Genomic DNA, 18,440 nt, shown 5'->3' with positions numbered 1-18,440 from the left:
CTCTCCATAGTAACAACATCAGAAAAAGTTAAATCATCCCTGATTGGTGTCACAACAGACTCATCTCCATAAAGTGTCAATTGATCTTGATTACTATTGGAACCTTGAAAATGCTTCCGTAAAGTTATGTTTCAAATGAGTCTGTTGACATCGAGCATGGTCTGAAACAAATTAAAACCTGTAGTGGGAGAAAAATTAAGACCATAGCTCAAAACTCTATATTGTGCGTCACTTAACGGAGTATCTGACAAATGTAATACTCCATTAATTACTTGTATTTTGTTGGTGGTCGATTCCCTCTCAGTTGGTACCTCTCTTGTGGGGGCTTGATGTTCCCACCCCCTGTTTCTACTGGTGTGAGTGGGGGAAAAACCTGATTTAAATCTACCTGTTCTTCATTGGGTCTAATATCCCTATTCTCTTTGTTCCCAAAATGTAATTGTTCTTTTGGTCTCACTACTTGACCCAGATCAAAAACAGTTGCTGTGTCTTTTAGAATACTATTCTTATCTTTTGTGGAGCTTTCCTCCCCACTCGTACCAGCAGTGTCATCAGATGACTACTCGGGATCACTAAACGTTACCTTTTTGTTGTTATTTTTCTAATGTCTGCATTTGTTTTTATTTTTAGACTGGAAACCTGGCTGATTTGTGTTGTGTACCTGGGGCCCATTTATCAAGCTCCGGATGGAGCTTGAGGGCCCGTGTTTCTGGCGAGCCTGCAGGCTTGCCAGAAACACCAGTTATGAAGCAGCGGTCTAAAGACCACTGCTCTATAACCCTGTCCGTCTGCTCTGAGCAGACGGACACACATCGCCGAAAATCAATCCGATCGAGTACGATCGGGTTGATTGACACCTCCCTGCTGGTGGGTGATTGTCCTCGAATCTGCAGGGGCGGCGTTGCACCAGCAGCTCTTGTGAGCTGTTGGTGCAATGCTGAATACAGAGAGCGCATTGCTCTCCGCATTCAGCGAGGTCTGGCGGACCTGTTCCTCACTGTCGGATCAGGTCCGCCAGACCTGTGATAAATATCCCCCCCTGTCTTTATTTGCTTCTTGCCTGCTTGTTCCAGATATACACAGTATTATTTGTGTACTCTGATCTATCCCTCATATACTTTGAGTGTTTAATTTCCATAATATTGCTCTTTTCTACTGTTAAACTTTTCTTTAGGATACCATCAAATTTTGCAAACTCTTGACTCTGACAGCGTGTATTCATTTCAGATTGTAATAGATCAATTTCATTACGTATTCCAACTAAAAGATGTTTCTTGTATTCTAGCAACATAATCATTAGGATGAACTTAATATGTGTATATACACATATTAACACATAAATATATATGTATATAATCATATACATATATATTTTAAAATGCTGCACTACTTACCCCCTTCTCTGCGTGAGGTTCTAATGCCGTTTCAGATGGCATCAGAACGAGGCTCCCATAGGCACCTATGGAAGCGTTCTCTCGTGAGCTGGTATTACAAAGTAGAGCACTAATATCACTTGCACGCAAGCGATATTTAGGGCTCCACTTGTAATTTCTAGCCCATAGTGTTTAAATGCTGTGCTTTCATTTGCATGTCATTTAACAGAGTTTATATTTAATCTATGTACTTTGAGTATATGTATTGTGTGTGTGTGTGTGTATATATATATATATATATATATATATATACTGTGTGTATAAATATATATATATATATATATATTACTTTTAGTTATAGTTTTAGAGAAAATGGGCAAACTGTATAGCTCAAATTTCCAGATAATATACTCTACTTACAATGCTATTGTGCAAAATTCTGCAAAAATGTCCTATTGGGTAATACACAGTTACAACCAAAGATAAATACATAGTCTAAGAAAGGAATAGCTGTTTTGGATCATTCTCAACATCAGGTTCCTTAAAAAAAAAAAAAAGAGAGATTGTACTTTGTGTCATTTAGATACACCTGATTGCCTCCAACAGCAGTGCCTTGTACAGCCAGATTAATGATCAATTACCCCAACAAGTTTCATGTTGTCAGCAATTCCTGCCACTGACCCTCATATTTCGAAGAGCTTCTGCTTTCAGTCCATGGAGGTTGCAGAACGGGAAACATGGAAGTAAACGCCACATCTCACAGCTTCATCACTTCCCAGCAGTTTCACGTCTACGACATTGTAGTGATTGTGGCTTATTTCGTGCTCAATGTGGCTGTAGGAATCTGGGTGAGAAATAATATTTTGCTTTATTGACCAGATTAATTATAAAACTTATATAATATTAGAGGCTTCAAATGTCTTACAGTTCCACTGATTATGTCAAATCCTATGTGATGTGAATGTTATTAAATATGAATTAGACAACAAGAGAGGCACAGTTTTGTCACTTAAAGAATAATATGGCGTGTGGAATTAATACTTATTTAAAAAAGAGATTCCTTGGTACAATAAATCGACATGATTTGAAATGGGGCGTTTGTACTTCTTAAGGCAACTTAAAAAATGTGGCTTGTCTCAAAACCTGTTAACTTGTTTTTATTCAGCCATCATCAAACCCGTTTTATCATCCTCTATTTTAACCTGGTATAGCTCTTCTATATTATCATTAAAGGAGAAACTACACAGAATTGCAAGATCTGTGAAAAAAATCGTTGGGTGTCAACTTATTTCTCTTAAGGACATTTACTTTTCAAGGATGAATAAGAGTCGGAAATTTTTTATCTGATTCATCTCACACTGGCCATTGTTTTTTTAATCGTGTATCTTTTTAGCGTAGGCCATGGTTGAGAGTTTTACGAACTCGGACAAACCATTTTCTTTCCCTAGGCTGCTAAAATAGCAAACAGGAATATTTATCTTATTGCACTTTGGTACGATAAATTACACTTTAGTCACTCTTTGTGAATATATTTGATGGTTAGATTTTTACACTGCTGATTATATTTGTTCATTATCATCTGATACCATTTTTATACTTGACAAATAAATGATTCTATTATGTTGTATTATTTTTCAATCATTTTCAGTCATTTTATAATTAAATAGTTTTTTTATGTCCAAATGCTTAAATGTGGCCATAAATGTATTCTGGAAATCATATTTAATTTGAATATGTTTAATAACTTAAAGGGACAGTCTAGTCAAAATTAAACTTTCATGAATAAGATAGGGAGTGTAAAAATAAAGCTTCCAATTTACTTTTATCATCAAATTTGCTTTGTTCTCTTGGTATTCTTTTTATAAAGCTAAACCTAGGTAGACTCAAAGTGATTTCAAAACCGTTGAAAACCGTCTCTCATCTCAGTGCATTTTGACAGTTTTTTCACAGTTAGACAGTGCTAGTTAATTTGTGCCATATAGATAACATTGTGCTCAATCTCACATGGAGTTATTTAGGAGTCAGCACTGATTGGCTAAAATGTATGTCTGTTAAAAGCACTGAAATAAGGAGGCAGTCAGCAGGGTCTTAGATACAAGATAATCACAGAGGTAAAAAGTGTATTAAAGGGACAGGAAATAGACTGTTCCTTTAAATCTTTTTTTTTTAAGTTTTTATAAAAGGGACATAAAAATGTGTTAGAGCAGTTATACACTACTGGGAGCTAGCTGAACGCACCTGGTAAGCCATTACAAGAGGCATTTGTACATACCCACCAATCAGCAGCTAACTCCCAGTGGAACATTACTGTTCATAAGCCTACCTAGGTATACTTTTCAACAAAGGATACCAAAGGAACAAAATACATATGAAAATAGGAGTAAAATAAAAAGTCTTTGAAAATGATTTGCTCTAACTGAACCATGAAAGTTTAATTCTGCAGAAAATGTTTTTATGTTTATTAGCAAGTGAACTGAACAAGCACAATAACTGATGACAGCCAAGAATGTGCTCAAAACAGGTCAAAATGGATTAAAGAGGTCAAAACTGTTGACTCTAAAGTGTCCAAAAATCTGGAAAAAAAACAGTGGACAACGTTTCTAATGATCGGTTGTCTCACAATTCTCTGCTGATTGGAAATGGATTTGAGTATGAAAACCTTGTGAAAAATCTCAGTAAACACTGAGCAAATAGTAGCACTGTGTGAAAATTGTGCTTTGTCCCACACTCCTTGAAGAGCCCTCAATGCAAATTCTGTAGCTTGCAAATACTGCAACTCTATAGCTGGTTTAGGCAGTTTACAGGACTTTAAAAACCTTTGCTTTTAGGAATCTTTAGGGAGTGTGGGACAACTACAAATTTAACAAATTTAATGCGCCATTAAATGTGATTATCATTGGTTTCTAATGGTTTCCATTGACAAGTGCGCCCATGTTTTGTATAATATTACTTACATACTGAGTATGTTTCAGTTTTGAATTTGGTTCTCTAAAGCATTAAAGGGACATTCAAGTCAAAATTAATCTTTCATGTATTAGATAGGGCATACAACTTTCCAATGCACTTTTATCATCAAATTTGCTTTGTTCTCTTGGTATTCTTAGTTGAAAGCTAAAGCTAGGTAGGCTCATATGCTAATTTTTAAGATGTTAAAGCCACCTCTTATCTCAATGCATTTTGAAAGTTTTTCACAGTTAGACAGTGCTAGTTCATGTGTGTCATGTAGACAAGACTGTGCTCACTCCCATTGAGTTATTTATGAGTCAGCACTGATTGGATAAAATGCAAGTCTGTCAAAAGAACTGAAATAAGGGGACAGTCTGCAGAGGCTTAGATACAAGATAATCACAGGGGTAAAAAGTATATTAATATAACCGTGTTGGTTATGTAAAACTGGGGAATGGGTAATAAAGGGATTATCTATCTTTTGAAACAATAACAAATTTTAAGTAGACTGTCCCTTTAAAGAAAAATACAATAAAAACGCTTTTAAAAAAAAAGAACCATTCTCCTATTTTAATTTGTTTAAAGTACCACTAAATCAAAATTAAATTTTCTTGATTCAGATAAATCATACAATTTAAAAATAAACTTTGCAATAAACTTTCATTATCAAAATGTGCAAAATCTAAAGGTTCTACCTCCTAGTGAGCATATGCAAAGTGCACATTATATGGCTGTCACATGATACAGGGGAGGGAAAACTGCGTTCACTTTGAAATATTTTAGAAAATATTCTACTGCTCATTTCAAAGTGCCATTGCATTGTCTTTTGATTGTGTATTTGTCAATGATTCACTTGCACTGTATAAGTGGTCCTTTAACTAAGTCTGGTTTATTTTAAACTTATTTACTATACCCAGAGAGAAAGAAATCCCATGATCCTGTTGGTAATGTGCTTTAAATATGAATAGATTGCGCTTTTATCACAAAGCAAGAAATAGACCCTTTTTTAGTTCTCAGCAGTTATTTTCGAGTGTGAATACTGGCTGAAATGTTTTTCATTTTATTTATGAAATGTAAGGATTGCCCAGAGTATCTGCCATCTCTGATTTGTTGCTTGTTTTTTTACATCACAGTCCTCATGTCGCGTAAGCAGGAACACGCTGAGTGGATATTTCCTGGCTGGGAGGAACATGGCTTGGTGGCCGGTAAGTACCTAGAATAAATAGGGCTAAAAACTAGGATAAGTTCAAATAAAATACTGTTATAACAATTACAAAATAATGTTGGTAAAAGAGGTAATTGATACAGTATACCTCTTACTTAGATGTGAGTATCACTTCAGTTTAATAGACAATAGGGACAGAATACTAAACAAATGTTTGTGCTGAAGTAAAATGAATATAGAAGTGACATTTTAAAGGGACACTAAACCCATTTTTTTTATTTCAGGATTCTGAGAGAGCATGCAATTTTAAGCAACTTTCTAATTTACTCATATTATCATTTTTTCTTCATTCTCTTGCTATCTTTATTTAAAAAGCAGGAATGTAAAGCTTAAGAGCCGGCCCATTTGTGGTTGAGAACCTGGGTTATGCTTGCTTATTGGTTTGCTAAATATAGCCAGCACTAAGCAAGCGCTATCTAGGGTGCTAAACCTAAAATGGGCTGACTCCAATTATTTAAATTCCTGCTTTTTAAATAAAGATAGCAAGAGAATGAAGAAAAATTAGTAGGAGTAAATTAGAAAGCTGCTTAAAATTGCATGCTCTATCTGAATCATGAAAGAAAAAGTTTGGGTTTAGTGTCCCTTTAACTTTAAAGGGAGATTAAACGGACACAGAGAGAGAGAAAGTAAGTAGGTATGTGGTTGTTTTGGACTTGGCCCATTTGAATGGATAAGTGCTTGAGAGCAATGTGTGGGCTTTCAATGAGCAAAATTAGCTATTTCAAATATAAAAATAAACACACAGGTGCAGTTTCCCATGCAATTACTACTCTGCAGCTGCAACAGTTATGCTTAAAACATATTCTTCCTCATACAGGTTAAGTGTCTCTGCTAATGAGTGTCTATCAAATATATGTTTACATTCATACAGCTATAATAAGTACTTTTTTTTTACTTTTAAAGAGAGATGAAAGTGAAAATTTAGAAAGTACATAAAATAATAATAAAAAAAATCTAGTTTACTTCTGTTATAAAAATTAATTTGTTAACTTAGTAGCCTTTGTTGATGAGCATACTTGATCAGGCTCATAAATGTGCATGTTTTTTTAACACTATGTCAGCAGTGTTTGCAACAACGTATAACATTGTTACAAACATTCAATTGATTTTAAAAAAATAAATAATTAAATCTAGATAGTGGGGTATATTGACTAATACAAAAATCCTAATGTATAAGCAGTCACAAATACATGTAAATTATCATAAATATAGAGGAAAGGGCATGTAGAAAATACCACATACCGAAGTATGACCAAGGCTGCACCATAAAAAAAATCTAGATTTATTTATTGTTTGTAAAAACCTCCAAGGCTTAAGCAGGAATAAATAAAATACAGCATATAAGTAACTCAATAGCAAAAACAAGGGCAAGAGGAAATGCAACACAATTACAATGTCCCAGTCCCGTACAGCACTATACATGAACCCGGGTACATAGTATGATACAAACACACTGGGTAAAATGTACTGTCCAAATGCAGCTCAATTTAAAGGGTGAAGAGCGACACAATAACCTTAAACAGGAGCCCACAAACTTCCAATGTTTATATGAGTGAGTCCTTAAAGGGACACTAAAGTCAAAATTAAACTTTCATGATTCAGAAAGAGCAAGCAGTTTTAGGAGACTTTCCAATTTACTTCTATTATAACATTTTGCACAGTCTTTCTATATACACACTTTATGAGGCACCAGCTCAAACTGAGCATGTGCACAGGTTCATAGATTATATGTATACTAGTCTGTGATTGGGTGATGGCTGTCACATGATACAGGGGGCCGGCATATAGGGGAAAAAATGAATTTGTCAGAAAAAAAATATTCTGCTTATTTGAAATTCAGAGTAAGTGTTATTGCATTGTCATTTTATTATGCACTTATTAATTATGTAAGTCTTCTGTATTTAATGCAAGGTTAACTCTTGCTCTATGCCAAGCCGCAGAGGAGCATTTAGATACCGGCAGGTTCCCACTGTATAGGAAACCGGGTGCGGTTAATGTTTCCCCCAGCAGCTCCACGCTCAGACCATGAGCATAGCTAGTGCCATTCTAATAAATCTCAAGCAGCACTTCCAGAAATCATAGGGTAGGTACATCCCTTGTCAGCTATCTTCAAAACAGGATAGATAATGTTACTGCAAGTCAAACTCTCCTATGGGAGCTGTCTTGAGGCTTTGTCAGCTGTGAGCTCCTCAAAGTAAATTTAAAAATCACATTCTCTGTCTGAGCCATGGAGGTTTATTTTTTATTTTAACATAAACAGGCTGTTTAATAAATAACAGGCTCACTGATCTACCGTCACATTTTTCCAAAATAGTTTAGATCAGTGGTCGCCAACCAGTGGTCCGTGGACCACTGGTGGTCCACAAGAAGATGTTGGTGGTCCTTGACACCATCAAGCAGGAATTAATCTTCTCTGAGGGTGTCACCCTGGTTATGCCGCAACTCCCTACAGTGCCTGGCTGGACATCAGTGAAAACCGACGGAGGAGGTGTTAAATTACAATCTCCCTACGCACGTTGCGTAGTACTGTGCAACTTGCGTAGCTAGATTGTATTTTTAACTCCCACCCAGTGCACTGCTCAGAGGAAGATGCTTCCATTCTAAAGTCAGCAGAGGTTGGTATAGTCTTGGCTTGAAATAGTGGAATTAAAGTATATAAAAAAAGAAAATCTTGGGACTTCCGGTGGGAGGGCAAAAGAAAAAGCTCCGCTGCTACTAATACTCAAACTCGAGTTACACCGCAAAAGTGCCACCAGAAAACACTGATACCCCTTGGCAGAGGACACTACTACTGCCGGGATAATTCTCAGCAAGGAGTCAGTCACCAGCCGCGCTCCCACCCGCTAGACTAACCGGTTGGGACCGGACGGCAAGCAACCCTCCAGCCTGAAACGGGTGGCCAGAATCGGACGATTACACTCCCGGTAAGAACCCTGAGCATGCTATAAGACACTGAGAGGTCTGAAACCTAACGCCAGACTAACGGCGGGAACGCCGCCATCTTGTCTCCTTACGCCTGACACCTAGTAATAGAGGCAAAGTGACAGTTAAAGCCGCAACTCACCTGACAACAAAGATAAGCTTAAATAAGCAGGAAAAGACTGCAGAGAGCCCCCAAACTACAGGGCATAGTATATTGAGTCTCTGATAGGGAAAAGCAACTACCTAACGTGATCACCATAGACCCACATACGCTATAGGTTACAAAAACGAAAGGCAACAAGTGAGGTTTCCTGGAGAAGGGAGATCACTAACAAAACCAATATAAGCCCTAGCAAGACTATACCCTCAATTAGGAACAGAACACTCTAGGGGGTTAGGCCCAGCTCCCCCCCAACCCACCCATCGCAAACGATCCTCTTAGTTCTGATACCAATCTGTGAACAAATAAACTCTGAACAGAAGGTGCTTGGGTGTGGAGTACCACATCAAAGACCTGACTTACTGAGAAGCAACGGCAAACATATTTAAAGCTGCATGCAAAAATACTACATTTCCTTTAATAAGAAAACAGGAATAATGGCAGGAAGACTTAAAAGCGCTGATAAGAAAAAAACTCAAGCAGAAACATCACAGCTCCACGTGGACACAGAAGACACGCAGCATGCTAACCCTGTGGACCCCCATCCAATTGTTTCCCAAATATCAGCACTTTTCTTACCAAAAATTGAACAATTACAAACAGGGATGGACTCATTAACAACTGAAGTTAAATCCTTTAATGGGAGGCTAACACAAGTAGAACAAAGGGTGGCAGAGGGGGAAACCCGCCATAGAGAAGCTGAGGCCAATATTCAAACATTGCAGCAGCAAAATGAAAGACTGTGGGCGAAAATTGACGACCTGGAGAACAGGTCAAGAAGAAATAACCTGCGAATAGTAGGAATCCCAGAATCCCTCCCAGGATCACAACTAATAGAATTTGCAGAAAACACACTGCCAAAGATGCTCCATATCCCGCAAGCACACCTGCCATACACTGTAGAGAGAGCCCATAGGATTGGAGACCAAAGGAAGATAAGCGACAATAATCAACAATCAAGACAGATTATGGTCAAATATCTCAATTTCAAGGCAAAAGTAGCAATTCTACAAGCATACAGAAAAGCCCCGCAGTTGGAATTCGAAGGCAGGAAAATATACCTATTTCAAGACTATTCTGCAGCAGTAGCAGCCAAAAGGAAAGAATTCACGCCTTACTGTAAGCAGCTTATGGAACAAGGAAGACCAGCAGCCCTTCTGTATCCAGCGAGATTACGTCTACAAACAACCAATGGTCCCCTGTACTTTGACTCACCAAACCAACTCAGGTTACACTTACAGAGGGAAAGCAAACAAGAACTGTCACGGGATCGTGAAAATCGCCCTTCAAGCTCAGACAGATGAAAGCTGTTGCCGAGATCACAGAAGAAACTAACTTAATAATAATAACGCAACTTGAAGACTAAGACAAGTTAACTTATATCCTTTACAATGTGGGGGGGGGGACACTTCTTGATTCTTTGTTCTGTTTTATTGTTTAGGTATTTAAGTATTTAAGTGTTTTATTTAAGTGTTTTATTGCAAAGAATACTGCAGCTGTTGTTATTGTTGAAGAGAAATAGACAGATCGAGCCAGCCTCGAGGCGCCACCCTAGGGGAACACAAAAAAAAAGGGACAGACCTGGGAGACTGCACAAACGAGTAAGTAAAACGTACCTCACTACTCCCACACAACTATACCTAACATAACACACCACACATCTGCGACTGAAGCTAATAAGAAACCAAAGTTAGGTAAATAAAACGCTAGGATGAGGATCACCACATGGAATGTGGGAGGAATAACCTCACCAATCAAAAGAAAAGCGATTCTGAAACAGCTTAAAACAAAAAAAACTGACATTGCAATATTAGAAGAGACTCATCTATCACAAATAGAGCACCAAAAACTGAAGCAGGGATGGGTGGGGGAAGTCCTGTACACCCCATATGAGGGGAAAAGGGCGAGAGGTGTGGCAATGTTGTTTCGTAAGGGGTTACAATACACCACTCTACAAACGGTGTCTGATACAGAGGGCAGATATCTGATAGCTAAGGTTCAACTGGAATCGCTCAGTGTGGTTTTATGTGGAATATATGGCCCCCAGACAAGGAAAAGAGAATTCCTTAACCTCCTACACACTAAGCTCATTCACTTCTCAGACCTCCCCATCATAGCAGGAGGAGATTATAACATCGCTCCCTACACACCGGCAGATAGATTCCGTGATCCTAATAGTGTCACACAACACACGCACCATTGGAAAGAATCTAAAAGAGAAACTCTAATTATTAAACACTTTAGGAACACCCTAGCTCTGCTAGATGTATGGAGGGAAAGAAACCCAGAAGCAAGAGACTATACATGCGCACACCCATCAAAAACTACACTATCCCGCATAGATTACTTTCTAGTGTCGAAACAACTTTGTCCTAGAATTGGAGAGGTGAGAATAGACCCCATAACCATCTCGGATCATGCCCCAGTCACATTAGAGCTGCACACAAACACACCTCACAGAAAGGCATGTAGGTGGAGATTCCCCACACATCTATACCATGACACAAACCTGAGAAGTCACCTGATAGGGGAATGGTTAGCATACAAAAACCTCAATGCCCAACACATGACCAACATTTCACTGTTCTGGGAGGCTGCAAAAGCGGTGCTGAGGGGAGTAGTGACGGGATATACAATTAAAATGACTGCAACCTACAAACGAAAGGGAGAGCTGCTGTTACGCCAGCTTTTAAATGCTAGAAACCAGTACCTGAGATACCCGACAGATCATAATAGAATTAAATACAGAGATACTAAGCAACTTAGAGACACACACCTCATTCAGACATCAGTGAGGGCTCAAGATCACATGCAGGCGAAATTCTATCGCTATGGGAATCGCACGGGGAAACTACTAGCGAGGGTTACCAAGCTAGATAGAAAACCAAACTACATAACAGCTCTTAGAGAAAAGAGTAAACTATTAACGCAGGAGAAGGACATACATGAAGCATTCATAAACTACTACTCTAACCTATACAGCACCCAAACAATACCCAATGACCAAAAACTAAATTTCTGGAAAGACATAAACCTCCCGAAGGTGACCGAAGAACAGCTCCAAAAACTCAATGCCCCAATCAGCTCACAAGAAGTTATTAAATCTATCGAGTCATTACCCTTGGAAAAGACCCCTGGCCCTGACAGACTACCAGGGGAATTTTATAAAATGATTAAAGGGGAAACAGCGGAGACGCTCACATTGCTCTTCAATACAATTAGAGAGGGAAGAGCTAACCTAACTAGCAGATTTTCGGAAGCGAACGTGACAGTAATACCCAAACCAGACAGAGACCCCCTACTGACATCTTCATACCGACCAATATCCCTTCTTAATTCTGACTACAAACTGTTCACGAAAATACTGGCCAATAGACTGACAGAAATCTTACCCTCACTGATACACGACGACCAGACGGGATTTGTAAAAGGCAGATCATCAGTGAAAAATATGAGAAAGTTACAATCCATACTAACTTACTATTGGGGACTAAAGAACCAAGACCGAGAGACAGAAAGGGGGGAAGCCTGCCTAATACTTGTGGACGCTGAAAAAGCGTTCGACAAGATATTATGGGACCATCTATTTACCACATTGGAAAAATTTGACATAAGGGGTGACTTTATGACAGCCATACACGCCATTTACACTGATCCTAGAGCAGCGATCCTAGTTAACGGTACTCCTTCTAAGGTATTCTCCCTGGAGCGAGGCACGAGGCAGGGCTGCCCCCTGTCGCCGCTCCTCTTTGACCTTGCGTTAGAGCCACTAGCAGTTAAGCTTAGAAAAGATATGGAGGGACTGACTATAGGCAAAGAAACAATGCATATCTCACTCTTTGCGGATGACATGATTCTATACATGAAAGACCCTAGGAATAACATCCCCAATATCATGCGCATTATCACTGAATTTGGACAAATATCGGGATACTGTATTAACAAAGAAAAATCAGAGCTACTTTGGCTACATAATAAAAACCCTACTGTTCCGCTTCAGGACAATTTCAAAATCATTACTACTACCTTCAAGTACTTAGGTATCACTTTGGCTAGAGATCCCAGACAGTGGTATGACTTAAATTTCAAGCCCTTACTTAAAGGTCTAAGACGTACATTGGTGACCTGGTCAGCACTAACACTAACACTGTTGGGAAGAGTAGGATTAATTAAAATGATTCTCTTCCCCAAATTGCTCTACACCATTCAAATGTTACCAGAACTCATGCACAAACATCCTTCAATTCTTATGGAAAGGGAAAAAACACAGAATAAGCTTCACAAAAATGACCTGTACACCGGAGATGGGAGGGTTTGGACTTCCAAACATAGAGCATTATAATTGGGCTGCCCTAGCTAAATATGCAATGGATTGGCTTTTAGAAAGAACCACCTTCACTAATCTTAAATTAGAAGAACTTATCACCCCGTGGTCCTTGAAAATGCTTCCACACATGACATGCACAAATTGAAGGGGCGGTGGGCACTACCGCCCTCTTCCTACACCCTTTGTTGGCGTGGAGGAAGATATGCAAAGCTCTTGGACTCTCAAACAGACACACTACATACCTTCCACTAAGGGGTAACCCAGATTTCCAGGCGGGTTTTACTACCAAACCATTCAAACAATGGGAGGGCTGGGGACTAACTACCATAAGACAGATGCTATCAGCAGATCAGAAAACAGTTAGACCGTTTGTCGAGATACAAACAGACTTTAACTTGCCCAACCAACATCATTTTGCTTTCCTACAGAGTAGACACTATATACAAGGCCTCTTAAGGGCAGGGGACTTGCCAGACACTAATTGTGAAATTTACAGACTACTGACATTGCACAGAGGGGGGATGACCTCAATCTCACACACCTACAAGGCTCTTCAGAACAAGCCCAACAAAACCACAAGAGACCACCTCCAAAATAAATGGAATACGCTGCATGGACAACTGACCCCAGATCAAATTATTGAACAAAGTGTACTAAAAGTGAGGAAAGCATCATTGTCTAACGAGATCAGGGAATCACATACAAAATTACTACACAATGCATACATAACACCTAGACAGTTTCACAAGTGGAGTTCTGAGACATCAGGGTTATGCCCAAAATGTTCACATCCTGACCCTAACATTACACACATGATATGGCAATGCCCGCGACTCCAGAAATTCTGGGGAATGACGCAGAGATGGGTGGAGAAACTTACAGGGGAAAAATTTGACCTGACAACGACTATGCTGATCCTGCTGCACTCACAGTCAGATCCACAGAACCACGCTAAATTCATCCATAACGTAATACTATTGGCTAGAAAACTTATTCTCAAACAATGGATGACACCCGATCCACCAACTCTAACACAACTCAAAATAACTGTACAAAGACAAATGACATATGAACAGATTGACACACAAGGAGACGTAACAAAGCGGACCCAGCACTTTCTGAAAAAATGGGAACCCCTGATTTGCAGCCTAGATCTCCCACACCAGAGACAAATAATATACCCATTTAAAGACTCAGAGTTTGTCCTTGAAGCCCAACTTAGGGGACAGTGGAATATTTTTTAATTATTAACTAACATACTCGTATTCGACTAATTGACTCAGATTAGATAGACGGTCCTGACCCTGGGGGGGCGCCTCGGGGAATGTAAAAGAAGAGTAGAACTCTGGAAATAGTAGAGAAGGGATGTGATGAAAATGTAAAATCTTAGACTCTGATGCCAATAACATGAAACAAAGACTTACCTCCATGGCAAAGACATTGAATGATAAAAGGATAACCCATTGCCACATTATTAAGACTGTTGAGTAGCTTGCACCAAATCGCAATGTGGCATAAGACTTTTTGCTCCTTAATTGATGAGCAGCGAAGGAAAGAGATAATGTAGTAGATAGCATGGGGGGTAATGCTCATATAGGTTTGGATAGGCTACTAACGGTACTTTAGGAGATGGAGAAAGTGGAAGGAGGGTGGAGGAAGTTAACCGTGGAAATACAGAGAAAATGCCAGGGTGGTTGGAGTGACAAATCTGTATTGAGCATTGTAAAATTCTAACGGTTTAAGATGTTTGTTATTGTGACTGGTCCTGGAAATAAATAAAAGATTTAAAAAAAAAAAAAAAAAAAAAAAAAGAAAATCTTAAAAAAAAATTCTCTCTATTTTATTTATTTTCTTCCCTTTACCTGTTTCTTTGTAGCAGTTTTCCTAACTCCTTCAGATGGACTTACATCACTGTTTGTCTTCCTCCCCTCCATCTTCTTTTTTTTTTTTATATTAAGTATAACATATTTTCATTCTAATATTTTTCCCATGCACAAATCCACCTGAATTCCAGTAATTGCCATCCAGCAGATCAGCTATATATCACCAGTATTATAGAAATTGCCAGTAACATCAGTCATGGTTAGCTCACATCAATATTGAGAGCTTTCTGATATAAACTTAATTTATGACTCCAAAGTCTGTCCATGATCATAAGTAGTTTTGAATAATTCCTAACTGGGGAGGTAACTTGGAAGTCTTATGGTCCTTTTAAACATAATTCTTTTTTTCTCACTTTCTTTTGGAAGTATTCTCAGTTCTGTCATTCAGTTAGTTAATTAAAAAAAAATAATTCTTAAAAATGTGTTAATATATACATAATGTAAACTTAGCTATGGTTATACTAGTTATGTACAGTATGTGTGTGTGTGTGTGTGTGTATATATATATATATATACTGTATATACTGTATATATATATATATATATATATATATATATATATATATATACTGTATATATATACACACACGCACATCTTAAGGGTTTGTACCTTTTAAAAAAAATTCAGTGGTCCACGGGATTCAAAATTGTGTTTAGTGGTCCCTGAGGTCCGAAAGGTTGGCGACTCCTGGTTTAGATTTCCTATTCATGCAGAGCTCCTAATATAATATGTTGTACATTGCTTGCTATAGGCTGGAAAAGCTGAGACTCCTTTGTAAATTTGGTGAAGGGTGAAGCAAAAACATGTTTATTATTCAGATCACACATTTGTAATACAAATTTGACGTTTGGGTAAAAATACTTTAATGGGACATTAATTAATTTTGTAAATAGATTGGAATCTTTATTGTAAGAGGTCTGGAAAGAAAGGTTAAAGATGAAGTTACATTTTAATGTGAAATAAATGCATTATTACAATAAACTTTCCTTAGCAAAAATGCTTCTAATATAAGAAATTACTGGTTTTCTGCAGCATATTCACATATCATGCGAGGGCCCATGCATAAGAATTCAAACACCATGCATGCTCAGAGAGCTGGCAGTGATATGAATTGCTTTTTTGTGTCATAAAAGCCAATGCAGACTCTCTGAGCAGGTGTGGTGTTTTAATACTAGTTCACAGGTTTTCTAAGGCTATGTGCATATGCCGCAAAGAAACTAATGGTGTTTACTAGAAGCATTTTTGCTAATGGAATTATATTGCAAAAATGCTTATATTTCACAATGAAATGCACCCATGCACATTTTATTTTTGACCTTTCTATCCCTATAAGAGATAGAGAATTATATTGTTATGTATCATCAGTTCATAGAATCATGTTTCCTGTAATATATTGTCTGTAGGGCATACAATGCATTTATTGGTGAGCTTAGGTGACTGAAACTATTTGAATGACAGGCATGGATCAACAAATAGCAGTTTCAATGCATCCAGATACAATATATTTATACAGTGATTGCAATATAAAATGTTTAACTATACTTAGTTAAAAATCTTTGCAATATACTTTCAATATTTAATCTGTTCCCTGTAGTTTAAAGGGACAGTAAACTGTAAAATTGTTTTAATGTATTTCCAATGACTTTTATAACAGCTGCAGAGTATTGAATGTCTGAGATATTGCATTTTCAGGTTTATTTGTGTATATGAAATTGCTGGTTTTGTGCTTTGAAACCACAGCCTATTGAAATGGGTTGAGCTTGCAGGTAAAAGTAGATCTCATTATGTTATCACTTTGGGTACACACTCTTGCTTTCTTATTGTATATCTGTTTGTAAACCAAAGACCAATACTGAGAACAATGGAAAATTATAATTGTATTAGTTTTCTCTTCTACATCTCACTGGGAGTGTAACTTCTTCTGCTGGTTGTGTTTAAAGGGACAGTAAACTTACAAAATAATGCTATATAATTCTGCATATAGTGCATATACAGTTTAAAAAACTCCAGCAGGAAAAATAATTAATTGGGAACAAATTAAAGGAGTAAACATTTTTGGGTAAACTGTCCCTTCAAATTGTTGGTTTTCAAAATTCCACTGAGTTTCTATAAAGTAATGGGCACAGTGTCATGTTTTGTTTATCTCTCCCACCTGCTGAGGGCAATTAGGAACAGACATAAAACTGGTAATAAAAGAGAGTGTGCAAACAACGCTGTATGGAACCTTAAGTAATTACACAGGTAAGTGCTGTGTAAACAGTTTTTCTTCAGCTGCTGTAAAGCTGCAAGTTGAAAAAAACAAACAAACAAAAACAAAAAATAGCCAATCAGCATCAGTAGTGCTGAGGTAATGCTTTGCCTTTGCTGTGATCTCATGAGATTTCATAGAACTTACTTAAACTAAATAGTAAAATAACATGACTGTGCCTGCACATGACAGATGGACACTCCCTAGAAGTCCTGAGACAAGCATCCTGACTGGCTGCTTAAAGGGACATAAAGCAAGTTGGGATAGAGACAAAATAATATAAAATGTACTTTAATTACTTTACCTGCAAATTTATACTGCAGTGCCTCGCCATTAACCCTTTCTTTTTAGTTTCTGAATTGTAAAGCTCTCACTCCCCCCACACAATTCCTTTTATGGCTGTATCTACAATGCCTTGCAAAAGTATTCACCCCCTTGACTTTTTACCTATTTTGTTACATTACAGCCTTAAGTTCAATGTTTTATTAATCTGAATTTTATGTGATGGATCAGAACACAATAGTCTAAGTTGGTGAAGTGAAATGAGAAAGATATATACATAAAACAATTTTTTAGAAATAGAAAACAAAATTTGCATGTGCGTATGTATTCACCCCCTTTGTTATGAAGCCCATAAAAAGCTCTGGTGCAACCAATTACCTTCAGAAGTCACATGATTAGTGAAATGATGTCCACCTGTGTGCAATCTAAGTGTCACATGATCTGTCATTACATATACACACCTTTTTTGAAAGGCCCCAGAGGCTGCAACACCTAAGCAAGAGGCACCACTAAGCAAACACTGCCATGAAGACCAAGGAACTCTCCAAACAAGTAAGGGACAATGTTGTTGAGAAGTACAAGTCAGGGTTAGGTTATAAAAAAATATCCAAATCTTTGATGATCCCCAGGAGCACCATCAAATCTATCATAACCAAATGGAAAGAACATTGCACAACAGCAAACCTGCCAAGAGACGCCGCCCACCAAAACTCACAGACCACGCAAGGAGGTCATTATATAGAGAGGCAGCACAGAGACCTAGGGTAGCCCTGGAACAGCTGCAGAGTTCCACAGCAGAGACTGGAGTATCTGTATATAGGACGACAATAAGCCGTACGCTCCATAGAGTTGGGCTTTATGGCAGAGTGGCCAGAAGAAAGCCATTACTTTCAGCAAAAAACAAAATGGCACGTTTTGAGTTTGCGAAAAGGCATGTGGGAGACTCCCGAAATGTATGGAGGAAGGTGCTCTGGTCTGATGAGACTAAAATTGAACTTTTGGGCATCAAAGAAAACGCTATGTCTGGCGCAAACACAACACATCAAATCACCCAAAGAACACCATCCCCACAG

General features: G+C 38.1%; 1 protein-coding gene across 1 annotated transcript in view; it reads left to right on the top strand.

Moving 5' to 3' along the window:
* Positions 1-2,110: 2,110 nt before the first annotated feature.
* Positions 2,111-18,440, top strand: part of SLC5A10 (solute carrier family 5 member 10) — a 519,796-nt gene continuing 503,466 nt past the window's right edge. The window contains exons 1-2 of the mRNA XM_053694330.1: positions 2,111-2,221; positions 5,453-5,524. Of these exons, the coding sequence (XP_053550305.1) occupies positions 2,111-2,221; positions 5,453-5,524 (183 nt within the window). The remainder of the gene's footprint in view (positions 2,222-5,452; positions 5,525-18,440) is intronic.

This window comes from Bombina bombina, chromosome 11, assembly GCF_027579735.1.
Source record: "Bombina bombina isolate aBomBom1 chromosome 11, aBomBom1.pri, whole genome shotgun sequence".
NCBI classification, from domain to species: Eukaryota; Metazoa; Chordata; class Amphibia; order Anura; family Bombinatoridae; genus Bombina; species Bombina bombina.
This window is presented reverse-complemented; position numbering and strand designations above follow the sequence as displayed.